The sequence below is a fragment of the Bufo gargarizans genome, chromosome 5 (genome assembly GCF_014858855.1).
Source record: "Bufo gargarizans isolate SCDJY-AF-19 chromosome 5, ASM1485885v1, whole genome shotgun sequence".
NCBI lineage: Eukaryota > Metazoa > Chordata > Amphibia > Anura > Bufonidae > Bufo > Bufo gargarizans.
The window spans coordinates 376,662,488-376,677,753 of record NC_058084.1 but is presented as its reverse complement, the minus strand read 5'-3'; the positions used below and the strand labels follow the sequence as shown (position 1 = coordinate 376,677,753).

The following is a 15,266-nucleotide window of genomic DNA, read 5'->3' as shown; positions in this document are numbered from 1 at the left end:
CCCCAGCTGCATGGGTTCACCCCCAGACAAGTCATCCCCAGGAGGCGTGGGAGGAGAGGGAGGCACGGGTGGGACAGCAAACGTAGGCGCCAATCTGTTAGAAGACCTCCGCAGGCTCTCCTTAAAGGAAGGTCTCTCCCTGAGTCTGGTGTCAATCAAAATCAGGAAAGAAATAAGAGACTCGAGCTCCACTGGTAGGTCCTTAGCTGCAACCTCATCCTTCAAGGCATCCGAGAGACCATGAGAGAAAGCAGCGACCAGAGCCTCATTATTCCAGCCCACCTCTGCTGCCAGGGTACGAAACTCAATGGCGTATTCAGCTACGGATCGTGAACCCTGTCTGATGGACATAAGGAGCTTCGCAGCAGAGGCAGCACGAGCCGGCACATCGAATACCTTCCGAAGAGAAGCAACAAAACCGGAAAACTCGGCAACCACCGGATTGTTGTTCTCCCATAAAGGGCTGGCCCAGGCCAAGGCCTTGTCCGAGAGCAGCGAGATCAAGAAGCCCACCTTTGATCTCTCAGTAGGAAAGGCATGTGGCAGCAACTCGAAATAAATGCCCACCTGGTTAAGGAAACCTCGGCACTGAGTTGGCTCTCCCCCAAAGCGCTGTGGAAGGGGGGCAGAACCGGTCATACCCCGAAACACCGCAGGCGCAGCAACAGGTGTCGGGGTAGACTCTGGCGCAACAACCGGAGTGGCAGTAGGAGCGGGCCCAGGAGCGACAACCGACCCATCGGCAACGGAAGCGAAATGAGCCGTGCGTTCAAGCAGGGTTTGCAACGCCACAGCGAACCGACCCAACAGGTGATCCTGCTGATCAAGTCTGGCAACCAGCGTAGGTAGCGAGGATGGCCCTGTACCGTCAGAATTCATGGCTTGGTCCTAATGTCAAGGAACCATGAACCAGACGTACAACAAGAGATAAGTGGAAAATAAGAAGGCTTTATTGAAAATCAAGCCGTAAGCAAAAGTCCAAACGGATGGCTAAACCGAAGCAGGGTCTTGCGTAGACAGAGGTCAGGAACCAGAAGGGTAGTCAGACGAAGCCAGGATCAGGAACCAACGGGGTAGTCAGACGAAGCCAGGATCAGGAACCAACGGGGTAGTCAGACGAGGCCAGGATCAGGAACCAGAAGCAGCAGCAGTCTTAGAAGCATGTGAACACAGGAGGACCAAGCAAGGAACTGAAGCCACAGACCTCCTATATATATGAGCTAGGCATCCAGCTCCTCCCAGTGGGAAGGAGAAGCCGCAGGGTGGGAGGCTACAAGAAACCCAGAAACCAAGATGGCCGCCAGCACATGTCAAACGAAGGAGAACAGTGAGAAGGTAAGACCATGACAGTATTCCAGTGAAATCTGCCTTCCAAAAACCATATGGCATTCCTTTCCTTCTGCGCCCTGCCGTGTGCCTGTACAGCAGTTTACAACCACATATGGGGTGTTTCTGTAAATTACAGAATCAGGGTAATAAATATTGAGTTTTGTTTGGCTGTTAACCCTTGCTTTGTTAGCATAAAAAAATGGATTAAAATGGAAAATCTGCCAAAAAAGTGAAATTCTATCTCCATTTTCCTAAAGGGTTAACAAAGTTTGTAAAAATCTGTTTTGAATACCTTGAGGGGTGTAGTTTCTAAAATTGGGTCATTTGTGGATGGTTTATATTAAGTAAGTCTCACAAAGTGACTTCAGACGTGGACTTAAAAGGTGGGTTTTGTAAATTTTGTGAAAAATTTCATGATTTGCTTCTAAGCCTTCTAACGTCCCCAAAAAATAAAATGGCATTTACAAAATGATCCAAACATGAAGTAGACATATGGGGAACATAAAGTAACACCTATTTTTGGAGTTATTACTATCTATTATAAAAGTAGAGAAATAGAAATTTGCAACTTTTTCAAAACTATCATGAAGTACAATATGTGACAAGAAAACAGTCTCAAAATGGCCTGGATAAGTAAAAGCATTTTAAAGTTATTACCACATAAAGTGACACATGTCAGATTTGCAAAAAAAAGGCCTGGTCCTTAAGGTGCGATGAAGCCATAGGTGCGAAACCCGGGTTGGGCTGTTTTGAGGACGCGGAACATTTTACTATTTGACTATTTGACGCTTGTGAGTATAATACATTACTTTTTATACATCTATTGAGTGTTGCTTCCATAGTGTTGCACTATGGAATCAACACTCTTCCTAGGAGCATTTATTGTATGAGCGGATACAAAGGGAAAAGGAAAATCTGACTCCACCTGATGTGCCTTTACCTGCTTGCGCTTGTGAGTATTAGCATAAGATCTGAATAGCGGTATTTTCACTATCAGCGCACTTTGGTGTTCCACAGGACGTATTATAGAAAGGACGTCTGTGGACCCCGGTCTTCTCTTGACGTGGTGAGAGGGGATACACCTGGATTCTAAGAGGAGGAAAAACGTGCGATCTTATTTGTCCACTTATGCTTCATGTGAACTGAACCCACATCACTTTGGAGACTCGCTGCATTTTCCATCTATTAACGGACTGGAAGTATTGTCTTGTTTTATATTAAGGTGTTAATGTTTACTTTTAAGAATTCATCTAAACCCTTTTTAAAACTGTCCACTGTTCCTGCTGTGACCACGTGCCCCCATAGTAATACTGCCCCCTACAGTTCCCGCAACCGTGATAATGCTCCCCAAGAGTGCCCCCATTAGTAGAAGAGCCCTCCAGTATTAATAATACCCTCACAGAGCCCCCAGTACAAATAAGGCCCCCTATTGTTCCCCCAGTGGTAATAAAGCTCTCTACAGACCCCTCAGCAGTAATAAGGCCCCCCCATAGTGCTCCTATAATGTCCTCTGGATTTGCAGTGCCCCCTGTTGTTATATTCCCGCCTCCACCATACAATATGTAAATAACACTATTTCCCTCCTTCCGCCATACAGTCCCATGTAAATAACATCACACACCTCTCCAGCCCCCTCAATATACAGTCCCATGTAAATAACATCCCTCTCTATCTACAGCCCCCTCCAAAATACAGTCCCATGTAAATAACATCACCTCCTCCCCAGCAGCCTTCAACATACAGTCCCAAGTAAATAATATCACCCCCTCCCCAGACACCTCCAACATGCATTCCCATGTAAACATCACCCCCTCAACATTCAGTCCCATTTAAATAATATCATTCCCCCCACCAGCCACCTTCAACATACAGTCCCACGTAAATAACATCGCCCCTGAACATTCAGTCCCATATATTTAACATCACTCCCTCCCTCAGAACCCTGTAACATTCAGTCCCATGTAAATAAAATCACTCCCTCCCACAGCTGCCATCAACATACAGTCCCAGGTAAATAACATCACTGCCTCCCCCAGCCCCCTCCGACATACAGTCCCATGTAAATAACATCACTCCCTCCCACAGCCTCCTCCAACATACAGTCCCATGTAAATAACATCCCCCTGCCCCCTCCAACATACAGTCCCATGTAAATAACATAATCCCCTACCACAGCCGCCTTCAACATACAGTCCCATGTAAATAACATTACCCTGTCCCAGCCTCCTCCAACATACAGTCCTAGGTAAATAACATCACTCCCTCCTACAGCCACTATCAACATACAGTCCCATGTAAATAACATGACCCCCTCCCCAGCCACCTCCAACACACAGTTCCATGTAAATAACATCCCTCCCTTCTGCCCTAACATACAGTCCCAGTTAAATAACCACAACTCCCAGCATTGCTCTGCCTCTCCCTTCACTTACCTCTCCTGATGTAGCAGACATCACCAAAGCTTCTTCCCCTCTTCACTGCCGCCCTCTCCTGCACTGGTCACATGATGGTGACATCATCGCAGGTCCTTCTCAACCACTGACTGTTTTACTGCTCACATGACCTGTGATGTCACCACAGGTCCTTCAGCTCTTCCACTGCATTAGATTCAATTGTATTGTCGTCCTGTGGATGGCAATACAGTTGTATCTAGCAGGCAGGCAGGACATTCGGGGCGCCGGACAAAACATCAGGGGCCTAGTCCCCGAATGTTTTAACCTAGCAACGCCTCTGCTGTAGACTGAACTTTTTCTTCTCCAGTCGGAGACAGTGCCTCCTTGTCATTTGAGGGCATTTTACATGGAACAGTTTTTGACAATATTTTTTGTATGGCCCATTTATATATTTATATAGGTTAATCATGTCCCCCCTTAGACGTCTCTTCTCAAGACTAAATAAATTCAATTATTTTAATCTTTCTTCATAACTAAGACCCCCCCCATGCCCCTTATCAGTTTAGTTGTTCTCCTCTGTACCTTTTCCAGCTGCAGAGCGTCCTTTCTATGGACTGGTGCCCAGAACTGAACTGCATATTCCAGATGAGGCTGCACCAATGCTTTGTAAAGTGGTAATATTACATCCCTGCTCCGCGAGTCCATGCCTTGTTTAATGCATGACAATATCCTGGTGGCCTTAGAAGCAGCTGATTGACATTGTATACTGTTATTTAATTTACCATCCACAAAAACACCGAAATCCTTCTCTATAAGTGACTCTCCCAGTGTTACATCATCTAGGACATATGAAGCACAGAGATTATTACTACCAAGATGCATAACTTTACATTTGTCCACATTGAACCTCATTTGCCAAGTTGATGTCCAATCACTCAGAGTTTTCAAATCAGCTTGTTTATAGACATCTTCCATAGACTGTACAGTACTACATAGCTTAGTGTCATCTCCAAAAATAGATATGGTGCTATTAATCCCGTCCTCGATATCATTAATAAATGAATAGGGGACCCAGCACTGAACCTTGGGTTACTCCACTTATACCCTCGGGACCACAGACAACCAAATACACAAGTGTCTAGGCTAGATGCTGGGGGCAGGTCACCTCCTAGCACATCCCTGACTTCTGTCCCTATGCTGCTAAGCCCACATTCAGACCTAGATGGTAGGAATGAAGTGTCCTCGTGCCTAGACTGCAAACACCCTGGAATCCCTGAGATGGTGTAAGGGGAGAAGGGGCAGAAGACACACAAATAGCCTAGACCGCAAACAACACAAACATAAACCAAACTTATCTTAGCTGGAACAGACAATCCTTCCTTCCTTCCTTGAATCCAAGGCCAGACAGAATTCTATAACCCACACGGCCCTCTGGGATTGAAGGCAATTTAAGCCAATGACCCCACCCAGAGCACCTGAAGGAAGGCGGATCCAGCATGATTCCAAAACAAACAAAAGGTTAGACACGTGCTGCCAATCTGACAGACCTCCGCACACTGTCCGAGCAGGGCATGACACCCCTCCATAGTAGTAATGTCCTCTGTGCCCCCAGCTGTTTGAAGAGAGGGCAGCGCTCATATGAGAGTTGCTTTCTCTGTTCTGTTCACCTGCTCGTCGTAGCATTTGCAGTGATGAGCAGGTAAACAGAGCAGAGAAGGTAGCGCTCATGCAAAAAAAAAAAAGCAGACAACCCCTTCAAAGACATTCTTCGAAAACATTACATACAGCACTACAGAACATATAGGGTCATACCAGTGCAGTTTCTAGGCAAAATTTCTCTCAGGGCGAGTGTCAAAAAAACTCCCCCCCCCCCCCCCCCCCATCAAAACTGCTCGATGAAATCATATCAGAAGAGTACTTGCAACCGTCTCACCATATATTTATTTTTTTAGAGCACACAAGATTTATTTAGAACAAAAGAAAATAATAAATTACTGCTTAAACTGCTAAAAGTCCTAGGCAGAGTGATAGAGAAGAACTGCAGTATAAAGGAAGGCAATGCCCTTAGAACAGTAGTCATGAAATACAATCATCAATAATGTGCAAAACCAAAAAACTGTCATGTTAGCATTTAATAACTAACTAAACCCCAATCACAGCAGGTCTCAACTAATACACGCAAGTAAATGTACAAAAACCAAGTAACATATAAAACCAGTTTCAAAGCATAGATGGCAAGGCTCATATGGAAGAATGCAGGGAATGCTTCAAAACCGACTGAATTTTGAGAAACCAATGATGCACACCTCTTGCCTGATAAAGTGCTTTGTGATACAGGAGAATGGCATTAACCAACCAGATGGAAAAAGTTTTATGAAAAATCCACCTTTCTAGACTTTGCAGCTGCAAAAGCATCTATAGCTGCTGAATAGTCTAGCTTTTCAGCTAGTTCACTTTCAATGGAAAGAATTGCAAGTGATGATAACCTTTCATCCGTCATTGTGGTACGTAGATATGTTTTTATCAATTTAAGTTTGCTGAAGCTCCTTTCACTACTTGCAACGGTAATGGGAATAGTCAGCAAAATCCTCATTGCAATCCATATATTTCTGTAAAGATCATGTGACTGTGTGTAATTTATGAGTTCCAAAACTTCCAAAGGTGTAATTGAAGATTGGGAAATCATTGGCTGAATTTGTTTCAGCTCTTCAAACAATTGTTGCCCATCGATGTCACTCTGTTTCCCTTCAAGGTCTACCCCTGTAGGCTGGGTTAAAATGTCTTCTAATGTCTTGCACATATTTTGTAGTGTTTCTTTTTCTGGCAAACTCATAATGTTGTACAAAAAGCCCCACAGTTGATTGTGTTTAGATAGCTGGGAGAAACGCCTTTCCAATGAAACAGTCATGTTGTCTATCAAGGGATAAAAAACGGATATTTTGAAATGCTCTTCTGCATCAGTAATAGTTTCATCTTGACTCTCATAGGTAAACAATCTTTTTTTCTTGCTAGGTCTTTTTCTTGTCATAAATTGTGCTTCAATGCCCAAGGCCAAGGCTATTTCTATGGCAGCAATCTTTGCAGATTCGTATCCAGAATCCCGAAATTTCTTGACAAATGCAGTACAATTTTGTAACAAATTATTACAACGAGTTATTTCCATGTCTCTGGACTGCATGGATTTACTCACAATGTGTACCTGAAAGAGAAGATCATACCATATGATAAGAGTGACAATGAAGCTGAAGTCCTCCATCATTGCAGAAAGAGATCTTGCTTCTGAAGCAAGAGTGTGATCATCAAGATTTTCTTCTAAGTCTAAGAGAGCATCATGAATTTCGACATATTGATATCTTACTGCTTTTAAGCTCTCGACTCGACATTCCCAACGTGTAGCACACACTTTCTTCAGGGTGAGATGCTTGACATGATCACTAATAATACACCACCGTTTAGAAGATGAGGCAAACAATGTGTAAAGTCTCTGCAGAACACCAAACAGATTGACAGATTTCACTGATGACTTTGAAGCATCACCAGTAACTAAATTTAAACTATGACAACCGCATGGGTTGAAAAATGCCCGAGGGTACTGTTGTAAGATTCTTGACTGTACTCCTTTGTTCATGCCAACCATGTTGGCACCGTTGTCGTATCCTTGTCCTCGGCAATTGTTCATATCCAGGCTGCATTTAGAAATTTCCTCTAAAAGGAGGCTAGCAAGACCTTTACCAGATGTGTCCCTAGCCGGGCGATAGCCAATAAAGTGCTCCCTTATTGAAACATGTTCACTATCAATGTCAACAAACCGTAAGGTGTACGATAGTTGCTCTGTATGACTCGCATCCTGTGTGCAGTCTAACATCACAGAAAAGTACTTAGCTTTTTTGGCTTTTTCTAAAATACAGTTTTTCACCTGAGAGGCCATTAAGTTAATTATTTCGTTTTGGATTATATTTCCACAGTAATGTGCATGGACTTCTTTTGAGGTAACTCGTTTTAAGTGATCTCGCATTACTGGTTCAAACTTGCCAAGAAGCTGGATAAGCCCAAGAAAAAGTCCATTATTTGGTGTATATAATTTATTTGATGAGCCCCGAAAAGCTAAATTATTAGTTGCCAAATATACAGTTACTGCTATAATTCTTTCCAACACTTCTCTCCAGCGATTACGTTCTTGTGTAATCTGGGCTTGCAAATCTGTATCAATGCCTGCATTTTTTTTAAGGCTGTTCTCTGCATCAATCCACAAATGACGTGCTTTTATATGTGCACTAGATAATTCATGAGATGAAATGTAATCACCAACATGTTTCCAGTTGTTAATGCCTTCAGTTCCAAGTCTAGATTTTGGATTAGGATCAAACAATTTACAGCAAAAGCAGTAAACTCTGTCTGCGGAAACAGAGTACTGAAGCCATCGCCTAAGTACCTGCTCCTTGTTTGGTAGCACAACGTAACCATAGAATGATGAAAAATGACGGTTGTCCCTGTCTTGGGGGTACACAAAATTTGAAGCAGGTAAGGGCTGTGGTCCTTGCAAGACAATGTGGTCTCGCATTCGACTGTTCATTGATTTTGGCCATAATGAAATATCTTGTTTGGGGAAAGCGGTCTTATTTTGTGAACTTTGTGGGAGTTCAGGTGCTTTTACAGAATCCCTTTCTTCAACACTACTTTCTGGTTGAGGACAGGACAATGCATCTATGTTTTCTGGTTCAGATTGCTCAGTTTCTGATGGAAATTCTGGGCCACATATTTCAGGTTCAGGTGTAGAGAGCACACTACTTGAAGTCTGCTGCACATGTCCAGATGAAGTACCATGTTCTTGAAGTGACAAAGTGGTCTGACCTTCAGAATCTTTTGGTGCAGTTTCAGTAGAAAGATTCTGTTGATTTTGATTAGCTGCTGGACTTTCCTTCTGCAAGAACATAGCCATGAATTTAGCACCTTTCTCATCTTCACTCTTCTCTTTCTGTTTCCTTTTGCGGAATTGTGCACCTGAAGGCTTAGGCGGTGGCATTTTGAATGGTCTTGGAACGAGAAAAACACAATAAAATTGTATAAAAGAATTAGGTACTTAGGTAAAGTTCTAATGTAGTTGCTACTTACATACTAAGAATGTAGTATGCCTGGTAGGACTACCGAGATTCACCAGCTTTCCTTGTCCAGATGGAAAGCCTTTCGAAGTCTATTTAAATCTGTATTGCCACCTGGGTAGCTGCTGAAAAAATGTAATTTTCTTAGTGAAGTGATGGTCAGAAGCATACATTACAGGATAAGGGAAGTTGTGAACCATCCAATGTAAGTGTCCCATGAAGATCCATACAGAAGCCTAACAAGAACTCCAGATTTCTCGATTGTAGTGAAAACATTACTTATTTTCCATCTTGTACCAACTTCTGCACTTGGGTAGGTTTCACACAAACTGTGCGTAATCGCATACTTCGTGATGCGTTTTTGATTCTGCATTTTTTACCTATGTTTGCATTTTTAGGTTACTGAATGAAGAGAAACTGCCTCATCATTGAATTACATTTTGGCCATGGAGAAAACAGGAATTTCAAAAAAAAAAAAAAAAAAAAAAAAAATGAATGCAAAAAGCCCATAGACATGCATTTTGTGAATGCCCGTTACAGGGTTGCGTCTTATGTTTGTCTTCATCTGCAGTGTTATTGTCAAGAATATAATCCCAATTTGGAGATCCAGTCATGTTTGTTTATTGTTGCTTGCAAAATTATAAAGAAAAGAAGACGCTTCCATGTACAAAATGTTCTTTCGTGATCACAGAGTCCTTAAATAAATCGGATCTTAGTCACGGAGCCGCGCTGTCATTGGAAGTCTTCGGCCCACAGTGCAGCAATACTCGTACTGAGACACCAGGGTACTTCATTAAAAATAGATCAAATATAATATAGTAAACAAAATAGCTAAACTCGCCAAGAAGTGAGTACTCAGCATACGTCGCATCTGCTTTTATAATGACAACGCGGGGACCCGAGCAGTGACTATTCTACTACATGGGGCCCCACTCACTTAGTATAATCTTGATGACTTGCCTAATGTGTAACACAGTACACTAACTAGGCGCTAGGCATAATAAAAAAAATAATCTTTCATCCAGCCCTGGGCAGCTGGGCCCTGTAGGCTTACCTCCTTATTTATTACTTTACTTTAGGCTAGCATTTATAGCAGCCACACAGACAGCCAACAGTCAAGTCCCACGTGAGGTAGGAGGGAGAAGGCAGGCAGGCCTGGAGAACGGGCTCAGCGTGACTACTATGTAACGTGCCCGCGCCACCTGCTTCATTCATAAAGTCGGCGGCGTGCGTGTGACCTAGTGAGTCACGCTGCGCTCGCCCATCCTCCCTCCTGCCTGCGGCGCCTCCTCCCTGAGCTCCCTATCCAGCTGGTACCCTACAGCAGTGAGCAGCGGCAACTCTAGGAGCAATATATGGGGGGGGGGGGGGCACAGAAGATACACAGTCAAAAATGGGGGGCACTAATAATTTTCACCAGTTAATCATACTGAAAAAAACTAAATAAGTATATATAAATAAGATAAAATACGAGAGTATTGCGATATGCAGAGATACCTTTTTATTTATTTATTTTATTGATACACCATGCTGTACAGTATATACAGGATTATAATATATGCTGTACAGCATGGTGTATGAACTATGCTGTATATTGGCATGGTGTATGGATATGTACATTGTATAGCATGGTGTATGAATTATACTGTATATTGTATGGCATAGTGCAAGGATTACTGTATACTGTACATAAAATGTATGGAGGTTACACCATGCTGAACAATATAACCTCTGTGCCATGCTGTACAATAAACAGTATAACCCCTACACAATGTAGCGGTATACTGTATATTGTGTGGCACGGTGTATGCTATATGTGTATAACATAAACATACTCCACATGAAAACTTACAGTTACTTGGCTTGGACCTTGGGGATCTCGGACACCACTTCGGCTGGGGGGCAACGTCTAAGAACTAGCCGTCCACTGGGCAGTATGTTTTTTTGGTTCTTCCTCTTCAGACTCTGTACATGAGGTAACAAGGGGTAATATAACTAAGGGGTATCAGGGTACATTATTATACAGGGCAGGGTACTATAACTCAGGACTAGGCCTATCAGGCATCATACAGTTATAATGACACTAGGGCTGCAGCTAACGATTATTTGAATAATCGATTAGTTGTCGATAATTTCATCGATTAATCAGGAAAAAAACAAAAAATGACAAAAAAGGGGTTTATATAATCTTACTTGAAAAATTATTAAAACAAATTGTGAATGCCACTGTTATGGAGGATCTGTGGATGGCACTATTATGGGGAGATCTGTGGATGGCACTTTTATGGGGAGGGGGATCTGTGGATGGCACTGTTATGGGGAGGGGGATCTGTGGATGGCACTGTTATGGAGAGGGGGATCTGTGGATGGCACAGTTATGGGGAGGGGGATCTGTGGATGGCACTGTTATGGGGAGGGGGATCTGTGGATGGCACTGTTATGGGGAGGTGGATCTGTGGATGGCACTGTTATGGGGAGGGGGGTCTGTGGATGGCACTGTTATGGGGAGGTGGATCTGTGGATGGCACTGTTATGGGGAGGTGGATCTGTGGATGGCAATGTTATGGGTACAGGGACCTGTGGATGACTATGCTATGGGGGGATCTATGGATGACACTATATAGCATCTTATGCTATATGTGTCATCCACAGATCCCCCTCCCCATAACATTGTCATCCACAGATCCCCCTCCCCATAACATTGTCATCCACAGATCTCCCCATAACAGTGCCATCCACAGATCCCCCTCCCCATAACAGTGCCATCCACAGACCCCCCTCCCCATAACAGTGCCATCCACAGATCCCCCTCCCCATAACAGTGCCATCCACAGATCCCCCTCCCTATAACAGTGCCATCCACAGATCCCCCTCCCCATAACAGTGCCATCCACAGATCCCCTCCCCATAACAGTGCCATCCACAGATCCCCCTCCCCATAACAGTGCCATCCACAGATCCCCCTCCCCATAAAAGTGCCATCCACAGATCCCCCTCCCCATAAAAGTGGCATCCACAGATCCCCCTCCCCATAACAGTGCCATCCACAGATCCCCCTCCCCATAACAGCCCTGGCCCCGCCGCTCACAGCAGTATTCCTTAACCGGCAGTAACTTTTACTTTACTTTTACTTTACTTCTGCTTTTACCTTACAATGAAGCTCCAGTAACAGGCAGAGCAGGCGGCGGCGTAACGTCACTTACTCACGTGACGCGCCTGCTCCACCTACTTTATGAATGAAGCAGGCGAGCTGGCGCGTCACGTGAGTAAGTGACATTACGCCGCCGCCCGCTCTGCCTTTTACTAAAGCTTCATTGTAAGGTAATAAAGATGCAGTGATCTAAAGTTGAAGGACCCGCAGGCATAGCGCCTGACCGCCCGCTCCCGCCCGCATAGCAACGAATCGGCCGATTATTCGATAACGGGATTCGTTGACAACGAACCCCGTTATTGAATATTATCTATAACGTTGATTAATCGTTGCAGCCCTAAATGACACCCACAGCAGCCTCCATTCTAAATAATGTCCATAGTGATCCTTATTAAAAATAATGTCCCCCACAGTGGCCCCCATTTTCATGACCCCGCATCGGCCCCCGCACGGACGACCCACATTGCACGGACGGTCACAGTGACCCACTGTCCCACAGGCTCAGGCTCTCACTCACAGCAGGCTTCTTTCTCAGCACTGCTCCGGGCGGGCGGTAACAGACAGGCAGGCAGTGCGGGCGGCGGTGCTCACCTCACTCACTGTATGTCACGTGGCGTGTGACGTACAGTGAGTGAGCGCCGCCGCCCGCAGAGCCTGCCTGTGAGGGACATTATTTTTAATAAGGATCACTATGGACATTATTTAGAATGGAGGCTGCTGTGGGAACTGTATAATGTCTGATAGGCCTAGACTAGTCCTGAGTTATATTACCCTGTCCTGTATAATAATGTACCCTGATACCCCTTAGTTATATTACCCCAGAGGGGTAATATAACTAAGGGGATGGGGTATCAGGGATGGGTACATTATTATACAGGGCATGGGCAGGGTAATATAACTCAGCTCAGGACTAGGGCCTATCAGACAGTGGTCCCCATTTTCAGAAATCAGATTTCTCCCACAGTGGCCAGCGCCCCCCATTGTAATTAATGCCCACCCACCCACAGACAACAGTGTCCCACTCCCCATTATAGAATTTGTGTTGTGTGTAACCTAACCACATGACATGAACACCTCTGAAGTCTGGACTGTCACTCTCCAGTCTCTCACAGCAGACTTCTTTTCAGCACTGTTGTTCAGGGGCGGGCGGTAAGTAACACAGGATGGCAGGCAGTGCGGCGCCGGCGCTCATTCACTTACTGAACGTCACGCGCCTGCGCCGCCTAGTGGGAGGAGCAGGCGCATGATGTCAGAAGTGAGCGCCGTCCTGCACGTACTGGAGGAGGTACGTACGGACACTGTAAGAGACTCGGCGGCAGGAGAGATATCAGAGGGGGGAGCGCAGGGCGCAGGGCGCACGAGACAGACGACGAGACAAGTAAATCTGTAATAATAACATAAACAGAAGAACTGAACGACAACAAGAGGGCGCCCCTGCCGGCGCCCCCCTTCTGACAGCGCCCCGGGCGGGCGCCCGGCCCGCCCGGTCCTAGAAACGGCCCTGGGTCATACAGCGACACATACAGTCAGGTCCATAAATATTGGGACATCGACACAACTCCAACATTTTTGGCTCTATACACCACCACAATGGATTTGAAATGAAACAAACAAGATGTGCTTTAACTGCAGACTGTCAGCTTTATTTGAGGGTATTTACATCCAAATCAGGTGAACGGTGTAGGAATTACAACAGTTTGCATATAATCATAAATCAAACTTTCACTTTTTAATACTTGGTTGCAAATCCTTTGCAATCAATTACAGCCTGAAGTCTAGAACAGTGATGGTCAGTTCGCAGTGTTTGCCAGTAAACACATGCGGGCTGCCATCTTGACTCACCCGTCCGGCGATGCACACTCACCCGTCCGGCGATGCACAGGTAAGCCCTTACCTGTGCCTGTGCCGGGAGCCGGTCTGAGATCAAATGCGGTCACCGGGAGCAGGCAGTTCCGAGAAAAGCCGCCGGAGGCCTTCATCGGGCTGTTCTCAGAACTGCCTGCTCCCGGTGGCCAAATTTGATTTCAGACCGGCTCCCGGCACAGGCACAGGTAAGGGCTTACCTGTGCATCTCAGACCAAACCCCCTTTAGACCTCTATGTCAGACCCCATATAAGGCCCCAGTTTTAAACCTCAGATAAGACCCCCATTAGACCTCCATGTAAGACCCAGACCCAATATCAGACCTCAAATAAGATCCCCATTAAACCTCTATACCCACATATCAGACCTCAGACCAGACCCCATATCAGACCTCCAGACTCCCACTAGACCTCCAGACCCCATTAGACCTCCAGACCCCCGTATCTGACCCCCATAGACCTTCAGACCCCCATTAGACTTCTAGACCCCTATTAGACCTCTAGACCCCCCAGTCAGACATCCAGACCCCAATTGGACCCCCATTAGACCTTTAGACCCCCAATCAGACCTCCAGACCCCCAATCAGACCCCCATTAGACCTCTAGACCCCCCAGCCAGACCTCCAGACCCCCATTAGACCTCCAGACCCCCAATCAGACCTCCAGACCCCCTCAGTCAGACCCCACAATCAGACCTCCTGATCCCCCCATAGACCTCTCCAGACCCCCCCCTCCCCCATTAAATCTCCATATCAGACTGTAAAATAATAAACTTACCTCTACTCCCTGTCCTGGCTGTCTTCTTTTCTTAGGGCCCGCGCTGCAGTCACCTGACCTCCTGCAGCATCAGGTTACAGTGCGCTCTGTACGTCCTGATGCTGCAGGCAGCCAGGACACAGTAGCGTGGGCCCTGAGAGGAGCGAGCAGGAGGAGGGGTAAGTACTGTACAGCGCTCACAGCGCTTCACTCCCCCTCCTCCTGCAGACTAGTGAGCGCTTCCATTATGGAAGTGCTCACTAGTATTCCTTTTATAAGATGCACTGCATCTTATAAAGGGAAAAGCAATGAGCGCTTCCATCTGTATTGATTAAAGCACTCATTGCCTCTGTTCTGGCATCCCCCTGAGAGCACTGAGAGTCGGCACCCGGGGCGGCACCACATGCTGCGGTATTTTCTCCGGCCAAATACCGTAAAAGGGACTGAACTGAAGACATCCTGATGCATACTGAACGGATTGCTTTCCTTTCAGAATGCATTGGGATAAAACTTATGCTTTTCTTTTTCGGTATTGAGCCCCTATTACTGAACTCAATACTGGAAAACTTTAACGCTAGTGTGAAAGTACCCTTAGGCTACCTGCACACGAACATTGTTTGTTTCCGTGTCCATTCAGTTTTGGGCGGATAGGATGCGGACCAATTAATTTAAATGG

At 45.4% G+C, this 15,266-nt stretch overlaps 1 protein-coding gene across 1 annotated transcript; it reads right to left on the bottom strand.

The window, feature by feature from the left end:
* Positions 1-6,093: 6,093 nt before the first annotated feature.
* LOC122939460 (52 kDa repressor of the inhibitor of the protein kinase-like) lies at positions 6,094-8,745 on the bottom strand. The gene is made up of 3 exons (XM_044295533.1): positions 8,574-8,745; positions 7,678-7,826; positions 6,094-7,173 (listed from the first exon to the last, which is right to left on the bottom strand). Exons 1-3 carry the CDS (start codon positions 8,743-8,745, stop codon positions 6,094-6,096), a joined length of 1,401 nt encoding a protein of 466 aa, XP_044151468.1.
* Between the last annotated feature and the right edge of the window lie 6,521 nt (positions 8,746-15,266).

Excerpts from the sequence above, each read along its gene's own strand:
- LOC122939460 (XM_044295533.1), bottom strand. The coding sequence starts at position 8,745 with ATGCCACCGCCTAAGCCTTCAGGTGCACAATTCCGCAAAAGGAAACAG. Across the intron at positions 7,827-8,573 it reads TGCACCAAAAGATTCTGAAG|CTTTTCGGGGCTCATCAAAT; the intron begins GTCAGACCACTT and ends CTAATAATTTAG. Across the intron at positions 7,174-7,677 it reads ATGCACATTACTGTGGAAAT|CGGTGGTGTATTATTAGTGA; the intron begins ATAATCCAAAAC and ends TCATCTTCTAAA.